Source organism: Nuphar pumila, chromosome 5 (genome assembly GCF_984573655.1).
Source record: "Nuphar pumila chromosome 5, dmNupPumi1.hap1.1, whole genome shotgun sequence".
In the NCBI taxonomy this organism is placed as follows: Eukaryota; Viridiplantae; Streptophyta; class Magnoliopsida; order Nymphaeales; family Nymphaeaceae; genus Nuphar; species Nuphar pumila.
In genome coordinates this window covers 128,050,665-128,069,255 of record NC_143253.1, presented here as the reverse complement: position 1 = coordinate 128,069,255, position 18,591 = coordinate 128,050,665, and the positions used below count along the sequence as shown (strand labels likewise).

The 18,591-nt window shown below is 39.1% G+C and overlaps 1 protein-coding gene across 1 annotated transcript; it reads right to left on the bottom strand.

Moving 5' to 3' along the window:
* Positions 1-6,482: 6,482 nt before the first annotated feature.
* On the bottom strand, positions 6,483-17,595 carry LOC149838646 (plastid division protein PDV2-like). Its single transcript, XM_090006725.1, has 2 exons — positions 17,104-17,595; positions 6,483-7,449 (listed from the first exon to the last, which is right to left on the bottom strand). The coding sequence occupies exons 1-2, from the start codon at positions 17,377-17,379 to the stop codon at positions 6,781-6,783; spliced, it is 945 nt and encodes a 314-aa protein (XP_089862851.1). The 5' UTR covers positions 17,380-17,595; the 3' UTR covers positions 6,483-6,780.
* Positions 17,596-18,591: the final 996 nt, after the last annotated feature.

Genomic DNA, 18,591 nt, shown 5'->3' with positions numbered 1-18,591 from the left:
TAGGCAAGCTGGGGTTAGAGGCAGATCCCTACCAGGCTACCAGTTATACAACCATACCATTGGGATTCGAACATGCAACGTCCCAACATAAGGTGACGTACACTCACTGCTCCTACCAGACAATCGGAAACCCCCCATTAGTGAAAGAAAGTTTTTATTAAAGAGACAGAGAGATTACATGAAAGGAAGGTGCAATCTCCCCCATAAACCTTTCAAAGACAGGTAATATTACCTAGCTAGCCTGGGTAGGTGCGCACTTATTTTGATAATTGATTCCATGGCTTGATTTGCCTTTAACCTACGTCATATTTAGGCCCCCTTTGCTTAGGTGACACGACACGCCACGCGAACGTGACATGAGACACATCACGATTTGTTCTACATCATATATATATATATATATATATATATATATATATATATATATATATATATATATATATATATATATATATATATATCGTTATTTTAATGTTTTAAAGAATATTTTTATTCATTAAAATAAGAGAACTATATTTTTTATTAATTAAAAAATAGGAAACCATGTTCTCAGTTCTTAAAAAAATTGGGTTCTCATATCTTGTTTCCCTATCTGATACCTATCCTTATCCTAATGACAGATGTTGTGGACTGAGAAACAAGCCGAGCTGCTCGTGGTTCGGCTCCATTGGGCTTGCCATTAACTCGTTCGTGTTCAGTCATGTAGCTGGCGAGCTGAGCCATTAGCAGCTCGTGAACCAAAAACGAGCTGAGCACGAACAAATGGTGCTTGGCTCCGTTCAACTCGTGTAAGCTCGTAAGATTATAATATATATCATTTTAGTACAATACCTGTTATAAGAGGTGTTGTTGTACTGTTGACAAGGTCTTATAACATACAAAAAAGAAGTTTGCAGTTGACATCCCGTTGTTGTCATTGTTAAAATACACATTTTTTTTTAAACAAGCCAGCCCATGGCTCAGCTGAGCTGACTCGAGCTCGGCTCGTAATCGAGCTCAGCTCCTCTAGTTACAGCCTGAGCTGAGATAAATGATAAACGAGTAGAGCCTGAAACAAGATGGGCTCAGCTCGTTTACGAGCCGTAGGTGGGCTATTTACATTTTATAAAACTCAATGGCCAATCAGACGTTTTAATATCTATCTTGATATTAACGTTTTATATTCAAGAATGTTCTTTATCTTTGACATTTCTTTCTTCGACTAAAAATTAAACATAATTCCACCTCTCTATCTGTGAGATGTTACTTGTGCAAAAAGATAGCGAAAAAGATTAATCGAATATGCAATTGAAATCTGATTGACGTTTTCTTCCAATATCTTAGTTATGGAGGCCATCGTAGTGGCTCCAACCTGGCCCAAGTCAGTTACAATCGGGCTGGGCCTGGGCCTGGGCCTGTCGGACCCGGCTTGAGTCAAGCCTGGTTATTTTCGAGCCAGGCTACGCTCAAGTTCAATCGGGTCGGAACTGCATTTTGTAGCTTTGCTTGTCCCTTTGCGAGCCTGGTAACCGACAGCTCACTGGGTACCCGGCCCGATGCCCACCCCTAGTTATCACAACGAACCTTTCCTTTTTACTTGTCATCTGTGGTTCCATGATCCTATCTCTCAAAATGGGACCTGCCGCTTGAAGGACATTTTTAGGGCTGGACATTGGGTCGGGCTGTCCGTGGGCTTGGAGTGGTCTGGCTGTCGGTAGGCTTCGGGCGCCCTGCATGACTCGGGCCCAAATGAAAGGGATCCGCTCTAATAAAGTCGGGCATGTCCTGACCTGCCCGGGCAGAGGTCCCAGCCCGACTCAGGTCCACTTTAGATAAAAAAAAATGTAATATCTTAGGTAGGGATGGCATGCAGTGGGGCGGGGCGGGGCGGGGGACAAGGTCTCCACCCCCGCCCCTCCTCAAGATTTTATCCTCCACCCCCGCCTCCATCCCCGGCGGGGAATGAATTTTATCCTCCATCCCCGCCTTCATCCCCATTTCATGTCCTCCATCCCCGGTTCAAACGGGGATGAGGCGGAGCGGGGCGGGGATATTGCGGGGAAAAGTGGTCGGGGTGGGGATGAGGCGGGGATCATGGCGGGGACGGGGCGGGGCGGGAAAAAGTGCACGTCCATCCCTGCCTCCACCCCCCGACGGGGATGGATTTTAACCTTCGTCCCCGCCTCCATCCGTTTCATACCCTTCATCCCAGGTCCAAACGGGGCGAGGCGGGGCCTCGCTTTCCCCCGGTCCACTGCCATCCCTAATCTTAGGTCCTGCCACATGAAAAGCAATCATTTTTGAAAATTTGAAAACAAAAAGAAGTGAAAATAAAGGGCGGGCTGGTGACAGCCTTGTGTCCCCAAGATGGAGGGCGATCAGGTGTTTAATGCACAAATATTTGTATAATCATATTGCACCTGATCTTTTCACGGCCCAAAAGCAGATGGAGGGCAACCATGTGCAGAGGCACACTCAAAGTGTGCCATGTGATGGCGAGGTGGAAAACATGGCCTGCCTCTTCAGTTTATTTTGAATCTTTTCATTGTTGTTGTTAAGTTTTTCCCTATGTAGTTGTGTTTTAGGGTTTCAATATAAATCATGTTTTTTTTCTGTAATTCTTATTTCATTTGAATCTTTTTGTTGTTTTTATGCATTTCTTTTCTAATTTTTGGTGGTCATAAACCATATTAGGGCTTATCGGGCACATTCAAAAGGGTGCGGGCCGGGCATATCGGGTTTGGCGGGCTCATCACCCTTTTTTCTAAGCAAAAAATAATAATGTACCTACATGATCGGGTTCTCTAATATGGTCAGAAATAGTGAAAGTCTTAGAATCTGTTTTAGAATGACCTCATCAAGATGAATATTTCTCCAAATCTTATTGTTAGAATAGATACATAAATCTTCTTTAAAAAAAAAGAATAGATACATAAATGCTGGGATCTCTGCCCAAATGAGACTCGGACCATACCTGACTCGAGTCGCATTCTGAACCAGTCAAAACCTGCATGACTCATAAGGCAAGGAGGCCAAGATATATAGACGGACTCGGTCGGTACCATTTCCGAGTCTCTCGAGCCTTGACCAAGTCTTGTCTTAGCTTAACAATGTTGGGAGAGCTATGATGCTTAACACAGGTGTGAGTAGCATAGACGGCAGAGCTTCGAGTCAGTAGGTCCATGGACGATTTGCAGGAGAGAGACAGAAGGGAGAGGAAGATGGCAGAGCTTCTGAAGGGTGACTCTTGATGATAGCAGTAGAGATACTTTGCTATTATTGTTGTGAAGGTCTGACTCTTTATGATTTAAATAATACTGTGGGGGGACAGACGTGTAGGTCATCTCTTTCATTTTAGAGATGTTTGTCTTAAACGAAATTACTAAGATACCCCTGCGTCTAAAGGTGTCACGGTTCGGATGTCATCTGGCACTCGACCCAAATTCAACCACTAATAGTTACATTAATTAGATAAGGAACATGGGTGGCCATTTTCATTCCCATCTCAAAAACTCGGGCTCCTCATCCCCCCCCCCCCCTCCTGTCTCCCTCTCAAATCCGGCTCCCAAAGACTTAGGTTTGTACCGGGTAGTTTATTCGACCCGAACCCAAATAATCGATTGTATTGTATGTGTAGAATTGCAGATCCAAATAGTATTTAGGTCAACGTGAGACCACTCGAGTAAAAAGTGGAGTCAGGCCAAAGGAAAGAGTAGGTTCAATAGAGGAGCCTTTTTAAAGTGTACCAAACATTTCAATCACACAAATGATGGTACTGGGCCACCGGCTACTTTTAGGCTCAATTTGCGAAGCGGTGTTGGAGGGATTCCGTAAGGAGTATGAAAAAAAATACAAAAACTTGACATTAAGAAGGAAAATGGATTTCAAAGGAGACTCCAGAAGCATAAATGACTCTTTCAAGGATCCAGGCTTTTAACTCATGATTTCTCACCATGTTTGGCTGTGGTGAGTATAGTTATAAGCCTCTTGATTGCACTATTGTTGCAATCAATAATATGACCAAAAAAGGTTAATATAAGATTTATTAAAGTAAAATGAGGTAACAAAATTTTGAACCATCAGAATCAGAAATTTAAAAACTCACCCGAATCTTTTGTGATTCAAGGAGTTATAAATACCTCTTATTTATTAGTTGAGTTGAAATTTGAAATGTCTAGTATTTGGAGTTGGCTGATTCCCAACTGACATTTTACGCTTCCCTCTACTTTCTTCTTTCAAACATAGTCCAAATCTGTTTGGACCCTGCCACATCATGTAGCCTTCTCAGCTCCTCTGATACCCTTCTCCCAAACAGAGGTTACTCTCCTTGTTGTAGAGATAAGCTTATGTTCTTCATTTTGAAGACAAATTAATATGGCAAATCAAAGTGTGCACCAACAACTTTTTAACACATGAGAGAGAGAGAGAGATGGGAAGTCGCTGACCCAACTCAGTTAGAGACTAACATGGGAGCCAAGCCTTATATACCTTTTGGGTTTTCTAAAACTATAATATAATATTATTTTTTTATATATAAAGGAAATATATGGTGGATCATCATGAGTTATACAGATGTGTTTAGCATGGTCTATGTACGGTGTTAGAACGTATTATCATGCCTAATACATCATAGGATCCTATTTTTGAGACAGTGAAAATCAACACCTCATAACTAAAGAAAATAAGGGTGTTTCGTATTTCAGTCAACTTTAGCACATGAAAATAATAAACAAAACATCTTAAACATGATTCAAAGGCCAGATTGTGCATTTTATGCTTAGATATATGTATATATATATATATATATATATATATATATATATATATATATATATATATATATATATATATAGTGAGAGACAGAGAGAGATTATGTTTGTTATTTTATATATGAGTGCGCCTATGGTAGTAAGGTACACACTTCATTTACACACTTCATATATATATATATATATATATATATATATATATATATATATATATATATATATATATATATATATATATATATATATATATTGTATTCTTCTCAAAAAAACTTTTTTCTAATTTTGTTATAAAAACATTTGTTTTTCTTTTGCAGCATTCAGTTTTTATTAGTAACAATAAATAAATTTTCTAAAAACATTTGTTTATATCACAAAAGACAATGGTAATTATTTAAGATCCAAATCAGAGAGAGAGAGAGAGAAGGAAAGTCGATCACAACCAACACCACTTGAAAACTCACCAGAAAAAAAAATGTGTTGCAGAAAGAAGTTGGTTTGGGGTGCATTGGCCGGGTTGCAGTGGGATTGGGAGGTGGGAGTGGATCTACTTTCCTTCCCTTTTATGTTTTGTTTTTTTTTAATCCTAAACATTAGCGACAAAGACAATTACAACATTTTGATCGGGGAACTGAGAGGCTACGTGTCACGATCCTGACAGCAAGGTACAATAGCCAAGATTATTAGATGAGAGTCATGGTCATTTGTCAAATGCTCAGTACCGACTCCCCTAAGAGGAGGTTATATAGTTAGCTTTACTCGAGTTGTTTGATTGAGTTTAAGATGCTCTTTAAATTATATAGGTGGAGCTTAAGCTTTCATTTTCTCGACTCAACATATCTTGATCCCAAACCTTAACCCGGGACACACTTCCATTTCATAGTTGCCGGAGTAAAAAATGAGCACAAGAAAACAAGAGAGAATCTTAAAATGAGAAGCACGTGTAGAAGACGTATCCCTATGTGAAAGTCATACAAAATAAAAAAAAATTGTGTAAATATTACCAATATCTGTAAAAAAATAAAATTGCAAGGCTTTCTCAAGTGCTACTTGATTGTTTAGTTGGAAAGGGTAGGAGAAATCAAGGCCCAAGAACACAAGAGAACCGGATTAACCTGTAAAAGAAACGACCTTTATCAAAAGGGTGATACCAGAAGTCAGAAACTCATGGAGCCATTACAGTGGAAAAGGTGCTGCAGCCAAAAAATGGAATACAATTTCATGTTCACCTCCCTTGCTGCACAGTGGCCCCCTATGTCGTAGGGGTCTGTAAAATTTTGATTTATTTATTCTAATAAACTGGTAAAGGTCTGCCTAACCTCAGCTTGCCTATAAAAAAGGAAACAGAGAGAGAGATCCCAACGCTGCATCTTTTTAGACTTTTGCCCTTCTTTGGACTCCATCCTAACCCACGAGTTGTTGGGCGTGGGCAACACACAGCAAACGAGAAAGAACGACCCCATGAGCACCATGCTTATGCATCAAACGAGAAAGACCACACAGCAAACGCATGTTTTAGAATACGATTGGACCCTATAAGTCGTCCATTAGTTTATCAGTATTTTCATAAATTTGCTCAAATTTTGTATTTTTTTATTTCTTAATTGCTTTTAAAAAAATCAAAATTTTAAAAAGGCCGATTGAAAACGATTGGTACAGAAACTGATTCGGACAAAATTGGTTCAAACAGGTGGGTCGTGCTTTCCATTCAGACAACAGCAAGCACAAAGAACCACAGAAGAAACAAACAAGATAAAATAATCAACCAAAGCAAGAACATAGTATCACCCTATACAAAAAAAAAAAGGTAGCCACAGAGGTGGCTAGAGGGGCTCCAAAGCACCAACAAACCTGGTTCAATGGGTTAAGAAGGCCATCAATGGTTGACGCACGCACCAACAAACATGCACAAAACTATCAATCAGGAGCCTCTTCCACTACAAGATCACCAACTAGCTTACCAAACCCTTCAAAGACCTCATCAACATCTCACTCCATAACCAGAGAAAGATCCATGAAAGCAACAGCATGTGAATCACCCAAACCCATAACTTACATCGGGCTCTTTTACGACTGGTTCGAATGGAACCTCAACACGCTCTTTCACTACGCATCTCGGAACACCATCCTCCATCACCAAAACTTTACCTGGTGGGCACTGAATGGGCATACTTTTCTCCCCTTCATGAAGCATTCTTGGAAGCAGATCAAGAGCCTTAAACCGTGCACTTCTCCTTTGCAGCCTCGGCTCAAACCCAGCTAGGCTTAGAACGGATAAAAAACCGACAAGCGTAAGCACTGTTTTAGCTGCCAACCTGATTGCAAATTTGATCCTAGATTGAGGTTTCTTCTCATCAACAGGATGCTCTGGCTGGATCTTATTTTCTGATCCATTCATCATGGTTTCTGCCTCATGCTTATCCTTGACAGCATGGCTGCTGCATGGAAGTTGCATGTATGATGATGGATACTGTGGTCGGTACCTGCCTTCATAGATCACAGATTCAGGCAGAAGGCTTGGGTATGGAGGGAGAAATAGTTCAGCCCCATCCTCAACAGTTCCACTAGCAAAGGCAGAGGCCTCTTGTATCACTTCCAGATTCTCCCCCTTGTACTCCTTCAGTTTCTTAAGAAAAATCTTGCGGCTCTGATCAATCTCAGCAAGAGTGGATTCTCTTTCATATCGTTGCTGCTGTTGAAGAGCCTGAACACAAGGGTAAAAACAGCAAAACCAGTAAACAAACTTGAAAAGCTCCATCAAATGACCGTCGCTGGTCCAGCAGGAAAAAAGAATGGTTGCTTGTTTATAAATTACACATCCAGCCATTGGTTGCAAATTTTGTAAAATACAAGACGTGATAACAGCTAAACAGTGAGTCATGATCAGTTTCAATCTGACCACCGCCATCTTGGTTAACAGAGAAGACAAAGACAAATCAAACAAGCTATCCAAGACATCTAAACAGTTTCTGTGAGCAATCTAGATTTGACTAGAGACCAATCTGCTTGTGTAGAAGCCAACACATTAGCATATGGCATTGAAAACATAAAATTCATACGCTAATGAAGAGTGAAAAACTTCGGAGAATTGTTCCCCAGATTCAATCTGGCCATGACAACTGATCAGCTAGATCAGTTACTGACTTGACCAACTTGATCAACAGAGTGAAAAAGAATTAGTCAAACACCAACAAAACCAAAAGTCATTTGTATCAGATGCTAAGGAAGACTAAATTAAGGGCAACAAACTAATTTGGATTTCAAGAATCCAGACTCTTGGGAAAAGAAGGAAAAAAGAAGGTTAAAAGCTCACATTGGATACTCCCTGTGGATTTGTACCTTACTTTTCGTAAAAAAATAAATAGGTAATCAAGTCTTGAAGCTTGAATAGCTCATTCCCATGTTTAACAAAACACGGCTCCAGGAAACAACAGTCAAACAGATGGTAGTTTAGCCCAATTGTTTTAACTTAGATTTTCCATGATAGCATCCATAAGGTCTTATGAGGAAAAAGTGACATAGATATCTGAATGTGCCTCGGGAATGAATATCAATATGATGGACAATCAAGCCAGTGGACAAGGAACAGTTTCCCTGTAAAGCACAGAAAGTGGAGGACTATGTCACCTGGGTACAGATGCGGGTGCTGGTACGACATGGTAATTCCAAAAAATATGGGTACGGGGACATTGCTAAATATACACTGAAAAATATATATTATATATCTAAAATATACAGAAAATATATATTATATATCTGAAATATATATTATATATTGAAAATATAATATATAAAAATATATAATATAGGACACGGCAAATGCCGTGTCCAGGTACCAGTACCCATGTCGACAACACCCAAGGTGCCGTGTCACGGTAACATAGGTGGAGGATGACAGAGATAAGGCAGAAGTCGGGAAAGTGGACTAACAATCATAGAAAGCACCGGCTTGAATTTGTCCTTGGAGCTAAACCATGTCAGCTGTGGCAGAAGAGACTTGCTAATAATTGTTAATACTGGAACAAATTCACATTCTTGTGTCCACCATAAGCAGTTGCCAAATAGCAGTACAGGCAATGCGGCCTACGCATAAGAAATAACTAAGAATACCAAACCTCCTTTTCAACCTAACAGGAAACTAGGAGTGTTTACAATCTTAATATGTCGATCTTCCCAGCTTGTACCCATTTCAGTCTGTTAAATTAATCTGCAACTTCACAAGTCATCAGAAACCATCCCTCAAGTAGCAGTGAACATTTTTAAGCATATCATTGTTATGGTACTATCCTCATCCTCATCATAAATGTCAACAACATGAATAATGTGTTATTTTGAACAACATTTAAGATTATCAAGTGATAGTGATATTTCCATGTCGAGAACCAAACTTACCAACATATTTTTGTGTCAAAAATGTGAATGGACTTCTACATATGAATGTGTTTCTAGCTAGAATACAGAGCACAATACTTCCAACAATAAATTTCATTTATTAAATTAAAACAATTTCCAAATTATAGTTACTTTAAACCTGGACCATACATGCATTTGAACTGCCAAGATATAGTCTGTGGTGCTAGATTCTTTAAACTAATAATAAAAGCACTCAATGCAATAATAATAAACTAGTATTACTTAAGACTGACATAACGTAAGACATATATCTCTATATTATTAACTAGTATATATTGCCAATTATATTAAGTATGAAGCCAATAGGACCAGCATCACATTTTCTCAATCCCAGCTAATATACCATGGATTAAAGAGTAAAAATCTGTCAGGTTCCCACCACAGATAAACTGAAAGTGCAGTATCAGCATTATAGGACCACAGAATTCAAAGACATCAGGCAGCATTCACCTTTAAGGTCAATAATAACCATTTTGAGTAAAAATTTTGATGCTTACACGAACATAAAATGTTTTCAATGAATTTGACTGGAAAGATATACCTATCCAGAGAATCCCATCTAGAATAGCCAAGGCCATATATCACTTTTTGCTTTTTATTTCACTTGTATCTGAAAAAAGTAGGCTTTTAATATCCAAAGAAATCCATGAAGGTGCCACTAAGCACACAGATAGCTGAAGGACACTTTTGATAGGAACCTCAAATGCACAATCTTCAGCTCACACGGTTCATCTCTAGAAAAATAGCTTCAAAGCTATGTCACATGGGTGCGGGTGCGTCACGGGTGCGGCGCAATTTTAAAAATTTTGGACATGGGGACTCGGCTATATATATATATATATATATATATATATATATATATATATATATATATATATTTATTTTAAAAAAAATCATGACTGTGCATACAGCACAGTCTGTGCACAGCACAGTCTGTGCACAGCACAGTCACTGTGCACAGTGCACAGCTCAGCAGTGACTGTGCACAGTGCACAGTCACTGTGACTGTGCACAGTGCACTCTTTATATATATATATATATATATATATATATATATATATATATATATATATATATATATATATATATATATATATATATTTATATATTTATATATATTTATATATTTATATATATATATATATATTTAAAAAAATATAAAAAAATCGTTTCTTTTAGTTTTTTTACCCTAAAATAGATGAATATAGACTCGGTCAACATTGACCGAGTCCAAAACGAGGACGGACTCGGCCTCAATTCGTTGACCGAGTCCGAGCCGTGTCCTAAGCCGCACCCGTGTCGGGGCGTGTCGACTCGGGTGCAGCGCCTCCCTAGCCGAGTCCGTGTGACATAGCTTAAAAGTTCTAAAGTCACTAATCAATATAAGGAAATTATATTTTGATGCCAAACCTAAATGAAACAAAACCACAGTAGAAATAAATGTTAAAGCAACCATTTTTTAGGGTCCCTAGCCAACAGCTATGTTACAGCGACACGGCACTTAGGGTGCCATACCCGTGTCGACACGGGTGATGGTACCTGGACACGGCATTTGCCGTGTCCTATATTATATTATATTATATTATATTATACTATATTATATTATATATTTTCAATATATAATATATATTTTCAGTATATATTTTAGATATATAATATATATTATTCAGTATATATCTAGCCATGTCCCCGTACCCACATTTTTTGGAATTGCCGTGTCGTACCCTCCATACCCATACCCAGGTGACAGGCCAACAGAATTCATTTCATTGATCTTTGACCTCCTGAAAATGTCAACCTAGATACCACCCTCCAGATAGCTAAGCTCAGGTCAATTATTTCAATATATGCACCCGATAGCCTTGAAAAGAGGTGCCCAAGAAAAAGAAGGAAAAGCAAAAGTATCAGGTTTTCTCCATGTTGGTTATTTGCTCTGTCATAACTCCGCCTGTGTATAACTGTTTAGTTATACACTGCCGGTCCCAAGCCCGGATAAAGGAGGAGGGTTGCGGTAGGCCTGTGACAGCCAACATAAAAACTTTGTCATATCCTATGAAAATGAACCAATATGAGAATTTCGTTGGGGCGTTCCCTACTGAGCGACGCGCTGTACTCTCTAGGCCCGGAGGCAGTGATAAATGGGCAAGGGTTGCTAGGTCGTCGCCCAGAAGCGACGCGTCACACCGGCGCCCGGGTGTGGTGTCAAATAGGCAAGGGTTCCCTCACTTTGTTGGACGGGTGGGGGTAAAGAAGTTAGTCCAAGACCATAAAATTAGGTTAGCCACTTGGAACATAGGGTCTTTAACTGGTAAGTTGGTAGAGTTAGTAGATGTTATGTGTAGGAGAAAGATTGATATTTTATGTCTTCAAGAGACCAAATGGGTAGGTGAGAAAGCTAAAGTGATAGAACCTTGGGGATATAAGATTTGGTATACAGGAATAAATAGGAATAGGAATGGAGTAGGGATTGTTATGAGTCGTCAGTTTATAGATAATGTAGTTGAGGTTCGTAGGAAGGGTGATAGAATTTTACTTATTAAATTAGTATTAGGTACGGATATTATTAATATTATTAGTGTTTATGCACCTCAAGTAGGTTTAGATGATTCCATTAAGCATCAATTTTGGGAAGATTTAGATGGAGTAGTACAAGGGATATCTTATGGAGAAAGGCTTTTCATCGGCGGTGACCTTAATGGGCATGTAGGCATTAGTAGGGATGAATTTGAGAGTATCCATGGAGGCTATGGTATAGGAGAAAGAAACGAAAGTGGAGAAAGGATTTTAGATTTTGGTTTGTCCTATGATATGATCTTAGCAAACACTTGGTTTAGGAAGAGGGAGTCTCACCTAGTAACATTTAAAAGTGGGGTTAATACGAGTCAGATAGATTTTTTCCTACTTAGAAAGAGAGATAGGGGTTGTTGCATCGATTGTAAGGTTATACCGGGAGAAAGTGTAGCTACACAACATAGAGTCTTAATTTTAGATCTTAGAATTAGACAATACCGCAAAAGGGATAGGCATATGATAGATCCTAGAATTAAGTGGTGGGCACTGAAAGAAGCTAAACAAGGAATGTTTGTAGAGCGGGTAGTTAAGGAAGTTAATTGGTGTCTCGAGGAGGATTCAGAATCTATGTGGAATAAGATAGCGGGTGGCATGAGAAAGGTGGCTAAGGAGGTATTGGGTGAGTCTAAAGGCGGTGCACCGCTAGGTAAGGATACATCGTGGTGGAACGAGGATGTCAAATTAGCTATTAAGGTTAAAAGAGAGTGTTATAGAAATCTAAGTAAAAATCGTGATAATGAGAATTTGGAGAAGTATACGATAGCAAAGAAGGAAGCTAAAAAAATAGTTCGAAACGCGAGGGATAAGGTATATAAGGAGGTTTATGACAAGTTGGATACCAAAGAGGGCGAGAACGATATTTATAGGCTTGCAAAGATGAGAGATAGGAAATCGAAGGATTTGGGTATGGTTAGATGTATCAAAGATGAAACGCAAAGGGTTTTAGTCAAAGATGAGGAGATTAAGGAGAGATGGAAAGATTATTTTGATAAGCTATTTAATGATAGTCATGCTCAAGATCTTGGAGACATCTCCATTCCTTTTCATGAGATAAATCATGACTTCATGCGCAAGATTCAAAAGAAAGAAATTGCAGAGGCTTTGAAGAAAATGAAATCAAGAAGGGCAGTTGGCCCAGATGGTATACCTATCGAGGCTTGGAAATGCTTGGGAGAGAAAGGTCTAGAATGGTTGACAAATCTTTTTAACTTGATTTGGCGAACAAATAAGATGCCTAATGAGTGGAGGAAGAGTACTTTGGTGCCTTTATATAAGAATAAGGGTGATATACAAGATTGCACAAACTATCGTGGTATAAAACTCATGAGTCATACTATGAAACTTTGGGAGAGAGTGATTGAGTCTAGGTTGAGGAAGGTTGTCATGATATCGGAGAATCAGTTTGGTTTTATGCCTAGAAGATCAACTATGGAAGCTATACATCTTCTTAGACAACTTATTGAAAGATATAGAGAGAGGAACAAAGATTTGCATATGGTTTTTATTGATTTAGAAAAGGCATACGATAGAGTACCTAGGGACGTTCTTTGGTGAACAATGATGAAGAAAGGTGTGTCTCTCAAGTATATTAGTATAATTAAAGATATGTATGAAGGAGTAGTAACCAATGTCCGCACTTGTGGAGGGGTGACAACCAATTTTCCGATAACGGTTGGGTTACATCAAGGATCTGCTTTAAGCCCTTTCCTATTTGCGATAGTGATGGATGAGCTTACGAGATCAATTCAAGAAAATGTACCGTGGTGTATGTTGTTTGCTGATGATATTGTTTTGATTGATGAGTCTAGAGCTGGGGTTAATGCTAAGTTAGAATTATGGAGACAGACATTGGAAGCTAGAGGTTTTAAGTTGAGTAAGAGTAAGACGGAATATATGGAATGTCGGTTTAGTAAGCAACGAAGTAGTGATGGGAGTGTAGTGAAGCTCGGTGAGCAAGAAATACCGGTGAATGATTATTTCAAATATTTGGGATCCATCATTCAAAAGTATGGAGAAATTGATGGGGATGTAAATCATAGGATAAAGGTTGGGTGGATGAAATGGAAAAGTGCAACTGGAGTGTTGTGTGATCGTAGAATGCCATTGCGGTTGAAGGGAAAGTTTTATACGACGACTATTAGACCCGCTTTACTATATGGTTCAGAATGTTGGGCTGCCAAGAGACATCATATTCAAAAAATGAGTGTAGCTGAGATGCGGATGCTTAGATGGATGTGTGGAAATACAATAAAAGATAAGATTCGAAACGAGGAGATACGTAAGAAGGTAGGTGTTGCACCCATTGAAAATAAGATGCGAGAGAATCGTTTACGGTGGTTTGGACATATTCGGCGAAGGCCTAATGATGCTCCAGTTAGAAGGTTGGAGAAATGGAAAAATATATTAGTTAAAAGAGGTCGGGGTAGGCCTAGGAAGACATGGATGGAGATGATAGGAAAAGATATGAATGCTTTGAACCTCACCGAGGACATGGCATTGGATAGAAATGATTGGAGGAAAAGGATTCATGTGGAAGACCCCAAATGAATTTCTTTTTTGGTTCATATCGCTGACCCCAATGGTTTTGGGATGAAGGCGTAGTTGTAGTTGTTGTTGTTGTTGTTGTTGTTGGTTATTTGCTCTATCATATATTACAGATGAGATTTGGGCCAGGTAGCCCCAAAATCTAACCATCCAGGTAGGCTGAGTTCACGCCTCTTCATGAGACCCAAGCCTGAACTCTCCTGGGACCTAATCCATGAACATTGTTGAGTAGGCCATATCCTAAAGGTCACGTAAATGGCCTGGATTTGAATAATTGTCTGATAGACCTGGGCCAATTGCCTGGCCCAGCACGAGGCACAGTTTTTCCACACGCCCACAGCCCAAATGGTTCCAAGACAAACCAAGGGAAGTCTTGTCAGCACAGACCAATGCACAATTCGACCGACTAACTGTAACAGAGGCAGCTGAGGGACTTATTGATAGCAATTCAAATGCACAATCCCCACATATGGTCCATATAAAAGAATAAATCTTGATCTGGTAAATGTTTGATAACACAAACCAACAAAAAAATGTTAAAATGGAGGCACCAGAAATAAAATTTAATGGCTGGCATTTTAAGGACATGTTCAGAGTTTGTTGTTCATGGAAACTCCAACATGTTAATGACATTCCAAATGTGCTTTAAGGCACAAACATTAGAGAAAAACAGTAATTAATGCTATTTAGCAGCTTCCCACCCACCAAAACAGACTGCCTAGTTGTCATTACCATACATCATGAAGCAGTGAATACATTCGTGTTAGGCAAGATGCAGTACACTGAAAACAACACAAAAAGAAGAGACAACTTGATATCCAAACCTTATTTTAGTAATCAACAAGTTCTGAACTTTACAAATGCAAATTCCGAATAGAATCTGATCAGATAACCCTCTTCATTAATCATAGTGAATCTAGACTTGCCATGATTAATATGAAAACCAGCGGCCATCTAAAAGTTTCCAACTTTGCATAAATGGAATTCAACCACCATGATGAAAATTAAAATTTTGTCCGCATACTACAGAAGGAAAACTTGTAATCAGAAACTCTCCAGATTATTTTAAATATAAACTCATGCAACTTGACTATGGATACAGAATACAGATAGTCTAAATGCAATGTAGAGTTCTTTGGTTCATAAGTAAAAAAGCTTGTTTTGATTCATATCCCTTGTTTTCAATATTTTAAATTTGAGTATTTGTTCTATGGGCATGATAGGGTTGCCCCTCATATTTTCATATCTCAGTTCAAGCCACAATCCAATTCACATATATACCTACAGGTGGTACCTGAGAACAGATGTTTTACTTTGAAGCTTAAAGAAGATAAAAAAAAATGTTCCTAGTCTGGGTAGAAATGTTATTTTCATCATTTTACCTTTTTCTACTAACCGGTTGCAAATTGAAAAATGATGACAGTCTCTGTTCTAGATTTAGGCAGCTTGTTAAAATTGGATATGATAAACTAAGCTTAATTGAGGCACTACTTCTATGTAACGTGACTATTATATTATCCATCAACATACTATTTGATCTTTCATTCATTTTTTTACCTAGGTCAAGTATAACATCGCCTACTCACATTTTCCTTGATAACTGCAAACTTGCCTTTCACAGTTAAATGCCCACAACAATTTCCATCCATGTGATTAAACTTCATGTAATTAGGCAGGATAAAACGTGTCTCTCAAATATTGGATAAAGTTCAATGTGCCTCATCCATGAGACCACAAATATCCTAGCAATAACTAATAATTAGTTCACAAAGGTCTTCTCGTTCCCCCTTTCAGTCACAACATGGAAGAAGTCTTAGAATCTTCTCCACCAATTTTGGTCTATAGGAAGCATTTCACCATGCACTTTACTTGAATTTAAGTACTTCAATAATTACTCTAGTGAACTCTTCGATTGGTCCTTTCCTATTAGTTATTCACCATCTTTATAGCTCACTGTTCCTTTTTCACATCAGACCCATTTTCATATGAAATTTGTAACCGCGTGAAAATTATTCATCAGAAAATGGAATTCTACATTGTTCTCTTACAACGTGAAAATGGATGCGAAAACCAAGATTGCAATTCACTAACAATTTTTTCCCCAATGCAATTGTCAAAGTTCCACGATAAAAGTGATTGAGAAACCAAATTTAAAGGGTGCCAGCGCGATTTATGTGTCCTACGATTTGGGCAGTCAGTGAGAAACTAATGTCTTCTTCACCAGAGGCCACAAAATCCAACTTTTGTTTCGTGTACTTGCTTTATCTTAATCGTTCCTACAAGTTCTCAAGAAACTGAACTCGACAACCACTTCATGGGGAAAGAACGCATCCCAGCCCCTTCTACACTCCTTCAGCTCGATATTTCTATTCATCAAGGGAATCCAGATGCCCATGATTCAAGCAATGAGACAAAAAAGAAAAAAATTACGCGATTCGTGCAGCACCAGCACATTAAACAGAGGAAGAAAACGGAACCAAAGCGAGGGAAAAAAAAGAAAAAGAATACAAATGTAAAGCCTTTTTTATCTACAGACTCCATGTAACCTAAGTCAAATAAACCTCCAGCTTCTGTAAATCCTTAGAGAGAGAGAGAGAGAGAGATGGCTATAAAAGATGGTGAGATGGAGTTGTATAAAAAAGATGGTGATCACTACTAAATCCTGAGAAAGAGAAAGAGGGTTTTGGTTATTGAGAGAGAGAGAGAGAGAGATGTATAAAGATGGTGAAATGAAAATGTAGAAAACAAGATGGTGATAGATGATGACTACCGAATCCTTAGAAAGAGAAAGAGGGCTTTGGTCATTTTTAGAGAGAGAGAGATAGAGGACCTGCAAGCAGGCGAGTTGCTCCTCGAGGGAGTCAAGGGCATCCCTGATGCCAAAGAGGCTCTCCGCCTCGCCCTCCGCTTCTCCAGAGCACAGTCGCTCGAAGCTTCGAGAAGCTTCCTCCTCTTCTTCCTCCGCTTCTTCTGCTGCCGCTTGATCTTCTTCTCCTTCATCTTCTTCATCGTCGAGGTCGGCGGTGGCCTTGTGGATGCAGCCGGTGATCTTGGACCGGAGCTCCGACACCCTGCACAGAACCACCCCTATCTCGTCCCCCTCCATCCCCTCACATCCACGGCCGCCGCCCCTTCCCCACACCCTTCACCCTTCACTCTTCAAACAGAGGCAACCAAACATATCTCTCTCTCCAGAGTTCACACAGGGTCGTCCCGCCCTGCGGTGCCCTTCATCTGGCTGCACCCATCGATGCTTCCCACTGTTAACACCGTCAGAACAGAAAATTCTGCGAAACCAAAAGATTTCGCGAGATTTTCGTCATGTAGCGATAGCGTGACCGCCGATATTACGGCGCAGCAGCGCCGTGGACGGTAGCGGATCCGGTCACATTCGATATCACGGAAAGTTGCTGATTTCGAATGTGAACCGCATACGTGTCCATGTTGCTGATTGTCACATGGTTGACGGGAAATGATACCCAAAAAAAGAATCACGTCAGAGGCAGCTGCCTCCGACCCGTATACCATCAGAGCTTCCCTTGGATGTCGTTCATCCATGTGATGAACGGCAACCAGAACACCATGAATAAATATCTTTTGCTGCTTAGATGCTACAAATTTTTTTTGGAGCCATTTTTGTTTTAAATGAGCAGCATCTACAGTGAAAAGGATGAATGAACGATTAAAAACAAAGCAAACTGATGGTGTTCTGCATGTTCATCTATGCAAGGTACGCTGTAGCTTTCTTAAACGACCTTAACTAGATCCAATGCGGTATAGCTGAGACCGTATCCAGATTTTGCATCTGGTAAAAGTAAGTATGAAACATGAGGTTTCTAGATTGCTGCATGTAATAATCACAAAATTGATCCGAATAAATATAGATCCAAAAACATATCCAACAAAATACATTGACCCGAATCAGAATCTGAATAGGTTAAAAGTCCAATGATATGAGTTTAAATTCAACCTGAATACCCATTGTGATCTTTTAGTTTTTGATCGTAGCCATTTGTTTTTATTAATGGTGACGACAATGATTATCACTTTTGTATATTTATACGGAGATACCACCCTGGGATCAGAAACCTAGCGTGCAATTTTGTCTGCCATACTTATGGTCGCTGCGATTCAATGCTTGATCCTTAGCAAACAAACCATGTTGAACACATTTATGTGATTAGATTGAGTCAATGTAACTATGATTTTTAGCTCATTAGTTTCTTAGCTTCGTTAGTAGCAAATATATATATATATATATATATATATATATATATATATATATATATATATATATATATATATATATATAAAGAGA

What these genes read in the sequence shown, in the direction of transcription:
- LOC149838646 (XM_090006725.1), bottom strand. Translation starts at nt 17,379, where the DNA reads ATGGAGGGGGACGAGATAGGGGTGGTTCTGTGCAGGGTGTCGGAGCTC. An exon ending in AGCAACTCGCCTGCTTGCAG is followed by an intron (nt 7,450 to 17,103) that starts GTCCTCTATCTC and finishes CCTTGTGTTCAG; the next exon opens with GCTCTTCAACAGCAGCAACG.